The following is a 7515-nucleotide window of genomic DNA, read 5'->3' as shown; positions in this document are numbered from 1 at the left end:
GGACTCCGTTTGGTTCATCCGTGTCCCTTATGCGAACGTAGCCTGGAGCCAGGGCAGAGCCAGTCTCCCCTCAAGGAGCCGAAGGCCTCTGTTGGTCACAGGGACCACCTAACCTCTTGAGCCCTTTTCCCCTTGGCTGCTAGGAGACTCAGAGCTTGACCCAGGGCTGCTCCTCCCTCCCCGTCGTAGCCTAGGTCCCTTCTCGAATAACCAGGCTTTCCCGGTGTCGTTACCTCCTGCTCCGAGGTGCCTTGACTTTGGCTGCCTCCCTGGAAGTCGGTGGGATTGCGCTTTGCTCAGACTGAGCTGCGGGGTGACTGTTGTGCTGGGGCTGGGATGGACAGCGTCCCCTCTCTCCTCGCCTCCCTCCCTCACCTCTCACAGACGAGCACCAGGGCCCGCGGGGCCCGCCCGTGTCGTACAGGGACTGCCCTTGTCAGCACTGACCTCGCTCCAGGCCCCTAGGAGACTGACCTCTTCCCCAGACCCGTCACCTCGCCACGGCCGTGTGCACTGATTCGAGAGCCCGATAAATCTTAGCTGAACGGCCAGGTCTAGGATTTAAAATCCTTCTGAAGTTGACTGGTGTTCACTCTTGCTTTTTTTAAAAATAAAAGTATCAAATTATCAAAACCCACACAAACCATCTTTGTATTAGATCAAGGATACGTCAGTTAAGGTTCACGTCTAGTCCCTCTCTGGGCTGGGGTGCAGAGGGGTGCAGAGGCCGCTGACGGCTTTCAGGGAAAGAGCAACCACCGTGCTGGTTTCGGGGGCCAAAGCGTTGCCTCAGCCCGGCCCCAGGAGCGTACCCCACGGAAGTGTTTGAGTTAACGGAGGTGGGCGGTGAGGGGTGTCTGCCCCTCTGTGAGCCTTGGGAGACGGCACCTCAGCCTCTATGCAAGTCCTCACGTGTCTTGGGGGTGACCGCTGTGATCTGAGAGCCGAGGGAGAGCCGCGGGGAGGCTCTGGGGGGTCACCGGGAAGAAGGGGCCAGAATGCACATTCCAGGTGTCAAGGTCACACATGCCAGAGTCCCAAACGCGTCTGGAGTGCAGGTGGCAGCAGAGGAGGCAGGAGTGGGGGTTCTCGCTGGGCGCTCTGCCTGCCTCTGTCCCCGTCCCTTCCCCTTCTCCGAGGAGCCAGAGGGTTCAGTGTCCTTGATTCCCTGGTGCGGCCTGCGGTCCTTCCCAGCCCCGCATCTCAGCTTCCTCATCTGCAAAGCGGGTCTGGGACGTTCTGAACTTTGAGCCAGCAGGACTCGCTGAGGGCGGGATGTAGGGTGTGAGTGAGGGACGGGGGCTGACGTGACAGAGGCCCCGGCAGCCGGAGCTGAGGGCGTCTCCTGGGCTGGGGGCCCGGGGCGGATCGAGGACGAGCCCCGATGCCCCGGAAGCCGTTGCTTCTGGTCTCTGACGGAGGCGGGGTGCATGTCACACACGTCAACCGCTTTAAAGGGTGCCCTTCGCGGCTTCGGTGCCTTCACGGTGCTTGTGGCCGCCTCTCCCTCTGGTTCCAAACTCCAGGCCCCCAGGGCTCCCCAGTATGCAGGACGGCCCGCGGGGATGCTGGTGGTGTAGGCGGCTTTCCACTGACGCTGGTATGAGTCCCCCACCAGCGGAGTCTGGAGAGCTGCGCCCCCACTCCCCCCTCCGCCCTGCCCCTGCCTGCTGGCTCAGGTGGGAGGGGCTCCCTTCCGAGGACTGTGACTTGTCCCCGGGCTGCACGCCTGCCTGCCGGGGGCACTGCTCACACACAAGCTCGGGGAGCACAGGGTCTTCCTCATTCGAGGCATGACTTTGGGGGACGAGCGGAGCTGACCAGCGGCCCGTACCCAGGTCAGGAGCAGGGCAGAGGGCCGAGGCCTCCCTCTTACTCCGAGGACCTCGCCTGGCCTCGTGGATGCAAACGCCACCTAGAGATCAAGTCCCCCGGATTGACCTCTCCGGCTGGGCCTCTCGCCGAGCTCTAGACCGGACGTACAACTGCTCATCAGACACCCCTGCTCCCCAAGCACCTGTGTCATTCCGGTCCCCACCCCCGGTAACGTCAGCTCCAACCCTGCAGATTCCCCACCTGCTCTCACCCAGCAGCAGGGGCTCTGCTAGCCTCGGGGTCTGTCCCTCCCGTGCCGGCCCCGTCACCGCCTCGGGCTCCACCACCCAGTCCTGCCACCAGGACTGCTGCCTCCTCTCGGCCCCTCCTGGCGCAGACCCGTGCCCGCCTGAGCACGCCTTTCACGTCTCTGCTCCAAACCGGCCAGCCCCACCTCCCCGGGGAGACCCCACAGGCCAGGCCTCCTGCCCTCCCCCGCCTCCATGGGGTGCCGGCCATCAGCCTTCCTGGGCAAAGTGTCTGTTTCAGTATTTTGCCCATTTTACAAATTTAGTTTCTCATGTTAGTATGATTAAGTTTTGAGAGTTCTCTGTACATCTGGATGGGAGTGTATCAGACAAACAAATGCAAATATTTATCCGACGAATGAACGCAAGTATTTTCTCCTGAGGCGCGTTTTCTCTTTCTCTCAACTGTCTTTAAGGAACAGAAGTTTGGTAAATTCGATCAAGTCTACCCGTTTTTTTGTTTGTTCGTTTGTTTGTTTTTAATGGATCGTGCTCTTGGCTTCGGTGGTGTGTCTAAGAAATCTTTGCTACCTGAAGGTCAGAAGGATTTTCTCCTACGTTTGCTGAGGTTTTACATATAGGACTAGGATGCATTTTGAATTCATTTTTTAAAGTAGTGCGAAGTATGGATTAAAGTTCTTTTTCGTTTTTTCTTTCCCACCTTTGGCCCTTCAGTTGTCCCCAGCACCATCTCTTGAAAAGACCGTTTTTTTCAGCGCCGAATTGCCTTTGCAGGTGTCGTCGAGAAAAAAATGAGCACGCTTTGTTCCTCTTGTCCGTCCGTCTGCCTCTGTGTCCACACTGTGCCGACGACTGTCGCTGGAGGGCAAGTCGTGTGTCAGGGGCCGGCCGCCTTCCAATTTTGTGCTTCCCCTTCGAAGCTGTTTTGGTTCTAGATCCTTTGCATTTCCACACGAATTTTAGGATCAGCTTGTTAATTCCCACCCCAAAACCCCTGCGGGTATTTTCGTGGAGGTCGTGTTGAATCTCGAGTCCGGGTGGGGGAAATCGTCACTTCGATGACACTGAGTCCTCTGACCCGCGGACGCGGGGCGTCTCCCCATCACTTACGCCTTTGTGAGTTTCTCTCGGCGGCATTTTCTAGTCCTCGATGGTCTAGAAAGGTCTTACGCGTCTTTCATCAGATTTATTCCCAAGTAGTTCATCATTTCGATGCCATAATAATTGGTGTATTTAAATTTTTTCCGTTTCTGATTGTTACTAGAACACACAAATAAAATCGGTTTTGTATATTGATCATAAAAGATTTCGCGACCTCGATAACTCATCAGCTCCAGTATATTTCCGTGGATTCCATTCATGTTTCTCCACAGACTATGCTGTCTGGGAATAAAGACAGTTTTGCTTCTTCCTGTCCAGTCTGAACGCCTTATTTTCATCGTGTGGCTAGACCTTCCCACTGCTCACTGAGACATGGTGACGTCCTTGCCCCGTCTTGGGGAGACACCGCCAGTGCTTCACCATTAAGTGTGACGTTCATAAAGGCTTTGCTCAGATGTCCTTCATCAGGTTGAAAGGTTCCCTTTGACGTCTCGTTTTTGTCAGGAAGAGATGCTGGATCTTGCCAGATGCTTTTCCAGCATTTGCGGGGATGACGGGTTTCCTTTCTGGTCCGGCCTTGGTTGCCTTCTGAGTGTTAAGCCGCCCTCGCCTTCCTGGGATGAACCTCGCTCACACACGATTTCGTCTCCGTTCTGTTTGTCACTGAATTTGATCCACTGAAGACGTTTAAAGATTTTCTGCGACTACCTGCACCAGGGGCGCCGGCCTCGTTTTCTTGGCTGGTCTTGGCGTCGGGAGTTTAGGAAAAGCTCTCCTCCTGCATCTGCTCAGCTAGGACACCCCTCGGCTTCCTGCACTTCCGGTCACCAAATGCGTGGGGTTTCCCCACACCACGCTGGTGCCCGACGACTAAACTCCATCCCGACACCGTCTACTGTGCCCCTCCACGGGACCCGCCCTCCCCGAGGTCACCGACCAGGAAGCTCTCGGAACCCAACTGGGCTTTTTACAGGCCTCATTACATAGGCCCGCTCGGTTGCATCATGAGCCTTGGGCGATTATTTCAAACTCCAGTCCCTCCTTTCCCCAGAAGTCGGGGGCGGGACTGCATCCCGGGTCGGTTCCCCTGGCAACCAGCCCCATCCTTCGGGGCTTCCTAAAAGTCACCTCGTGAACATAAACCCTGCTGTGGGTCAAAGGGGCTTCTTCAGAGGAACGGGGACCCGTTTCTCCTTTGCAGTTCTGGAGCTATTTCAGGAACTGGGAGCAAAAGATGCCCCGATGGCTCCTGTAGTCACGAAGGTTCTAGGAGCTCCATGCCGGGGACCGTGGACAAAGACCGACATGGATGCTCCTTATTACGAATCACAGCGTCACAGCGGTGTTGCCTCTTTTCAGGTCCCTGGAGGAGTTCGTGATATTATTTTCCCCTAAACATTTGGCGGAATTTGCCTGTGAGCCCGTCTGGACCTGACTTTTCTTTGCGGGAAGATTTTAAACCACAATTTCAATTTCTTTAATAGATCCAGGGCTAGTCAGGTTTACCTATTTCTTCTCGCGTGAGATTTGGTAGCATGGAAATTTCCAGGGATTCGCCCGTTTGATCTAAGTTGTCGAATCCGTTGGCATCGAGTCACTCGTCATGGTCTCGTATTGTCCTCTTAATGCCTGTAGACTCTGTAGTAATGTCACCTTTCTCATTCCCGGTATTGATCACTGTGTCTCTCTTTATTTTCTGATCATTTTGGCTAAAAGCATATCAATTTTATCGATCTCAAAGAATCAGCTTTCCGTTTCCATTCATCGTCTCTGTCGTGTCTGTTTTCCGTTTCGCTGATTTCCACCCTTTCTTATTTCCCTCCTTCTGCTTATTTCGGGTGTCGCTCGCTCTTCCTTTTCCAGCTGTTAAGGCGAAAGCTGAGGTCCCTGCTCGAGGCTGCTTTTCTGACGTCGGCACTCGAGGACCATGGTTCCCCAAGGGTGTCGCTTTACCTACGTCCACAGATTTTAACACGTTGTATTTTCGTTTTCACTGAGTTTAAAATACTTTCTCATTTCTCTTCTGAGATCTTCTTCGAAGGTGGGTTATTTAGCGTGTTATTTAGTTTCTAAACGATTGGGAATCTCGTGGATCCCTTTCTACCTCTGATTTCGCTCCGCAGAAAGCGTACCTTCACGATAGGAAATTTTAAAAGGTACGGAGACTTGTTTTATGGTTCCGAATATGTAAATGTCATTTCTGGGTCTAGGACACCAGCTGAGTCACAGGCTAGAACAGCTGGGCGGGGGAGAGAGGTGTCCCCTTGGAGGGGTGTGTGTATAACGCTGCAGCCAGAGGTCTTGGCACACCGGTAGTGCTCGTGGGACATTGTGGACTAATATTGTTATTTATGGGGAGGCAGGGGGAGGTGACGTGTTCAGATCTAGCAAAGCCCGTTCAGGGAACCTGCAGGATGGAGGCTGGAGAGGAGAGCCCGCTGGCCACTGGGGTTGGGTATGGAGCTCAGAGGGGTGACAGATGTTGGAGCTGGTGTGGTCGATGGTGTCTGAGGATGAGGGCAGCGTGCAGCCACCAGATGGGGCCAGGACCTCAGAGGGCCTCTGAGCACATGGGGTGGGCTGGCCCCCACAGGACGGGTCCTGCTGCTTTCTGCTCCTGCGGGTGGGTTTCTGCCCCACCAGCCCCTCGCGCTGGTCCTGACCGAGTTCTCTTGTCTGACTGCAGATTGGAAGAAGCGCTTCATCGGCATACGGATGAGGACCATCACGCCCAGGTGTGTCTGAAGAATGGGGCCCTCCCCCGCATTAGTGGTTGTCCCTCCCCTCCCCTCGGCCCCGCCTGGTCACCTGCAGGTGCTTCGCGGGCCGCACGCACTCAGGCTTCTGAGCCTTCGCTCGGGCCAGCCTCTCTGCCTGGAATGCTGATGCCTTCGGCCCCCTTGGGACCTCATCGAGGTGCCGCTTCCTCCAGGAAGCCTCCTAGATTCGTTTCCTGTGGCTGCCATAGTAAATTAGTAGCACTTGGCTTAAAACAACAGAAATTCATTCTCTCGCAGTCTGAAAGCTGAGCTGCGCTGCCGCCGAAGGCTCTGGGGGGGATCGTGAGCCTCGCCCAGCTTCGGGTGGCTCCGGGTGCACCTTAGGGTGCACCTGCATCGCTCCAACCTCTGCGTCTGTCTTCCACGGCCTCCTTCTTTCTGCGCATCTGTGTCCAAACCTCTGTCTTCTTTTTCTAATACAAACATCAGTCACTGGATTTGGGGACCCCCCTAAGTCATCTAGAGACCCTTAACCAACTGCATCTGCAAAGACCCTGTTGCCAAATGAAGTCGCATTCTGAGGTTCTGGGTGGATGTGAATTTTAGGGGGACACTGTTCTACCTCCACGGGCTGCCCAGGTGGGAGGAGGCACCCCCTCTTAGAAGCCGTAACTGCGCTTCCGTCCCCAGCACTGCGTGGGCCCCACATCCTACCTTGACCGTGAGCCCCTTGACCGAGAGCAAGGGACGTGTCCTGCTCATCCCTCTGTTCCGCCCCAGTGTGAGGTCTGCAACGGAGCGCGTGCCCGGAAGGGAGTGGGGCAGAGGAGGGAAGGAGTCGGGGAGAAGGGAAATGCAAAGGGTTCGAAGAAGAAGGAGGTGGCCGTGTGGGGAGCTCTGGGAAGAGCTAAGTCCTGCTCGACCAACTGCGCCTCAAAGCGATGCAGCAACTGTTAACTTACAGATTCAATCTGAGAGCAACTTGTCACCAGACTAGCATGCCAGTTTATCTTTCATGTGCTCTCTTTCTCTCTTTCATCCATCCATCCATCCATCCATCCATCCATCCATCCATCCATCCATCCATCCATCCATCACACCATTTATCCAGTCTTCTGTCTATCCGTTCCATTCATCCCTCCTTCCATCTATCCATTCATCCATTATTCGTTCCTCCCTTCCATTCATCTATCCCTCCGTCTTTTATCCATCCATCCATCACACCACCCATCTAGTCCTCTGTCCATTCTGCCATTCACCCACTGCTCATCCCTCCTTCCATCTATCCATTTATCTATCATCCCTTCCTTCCGTCCACCTATCCATCCATCCATCCATCCATCCATCCATCCATCCATCCATCCACCCATCCATTATCCATCCATCCATCCAGCCAGCCAGCCAGCCATCCATCCATCTATCCATCCTTCTACCTTCTTTCCTTTCCCTCACCCCTCCTCCCACCTGTCCCCCACCCTCCCCTCTCCACGCTGCTAACCGTCCACCTTCACCAAGGTTTCTCTTGAGGAGCCCACGTTGAGTTGGGGACACAGACAAGAATGAGTGACAACTCCGAAGGGTCGGTGCCGGGACAAGGCAGTGTGGGAGCC

At 55.1% G+C, this 7515-nt stretch overlaps 1 protein-coding gene across 1 annotated transcript in view; it reads left to right on the top strand.

The window, feature by feature from the left end:
- Positions 1-7515, top strand: part of HTRA3 (HtrA serine peptidase 3) — a 35774-nt gene that overhangs the window by 8006 nt on the left and 20253 nt on the right. Inside the window, exon 6 of the mRNA XM_023519675.1 lies at positions 5829-5920. Coding sequence (XP_023375443.1) covers positions 5829-5920 — 92 coding nt within the window. The remainder of the gene's footprint in view (positions 1-5828; positions 5921-7515) is intronic.

The sequence above is a fragment of the Pteropus vampyrus genome, unplaced genomic scaffold (assembly GCF_000151845.1).
Source record: "Pteropus vampyrus isolate Shadow unplaced genomic scaffold, Pvam_2.0 Scaffold231, whole genome shotgun sequence".
Lineage (NCBI taxonomy): Eukaryota > Metazoa > Chordata > Mammalia > Chiroptera > Pteropodidae > Pteropus > Pteropus vampyrus.
Note: the sequence above shows the minus strand (reverse complement) of the source record. Positions and strands in the feature narration are given on the sequence as shown.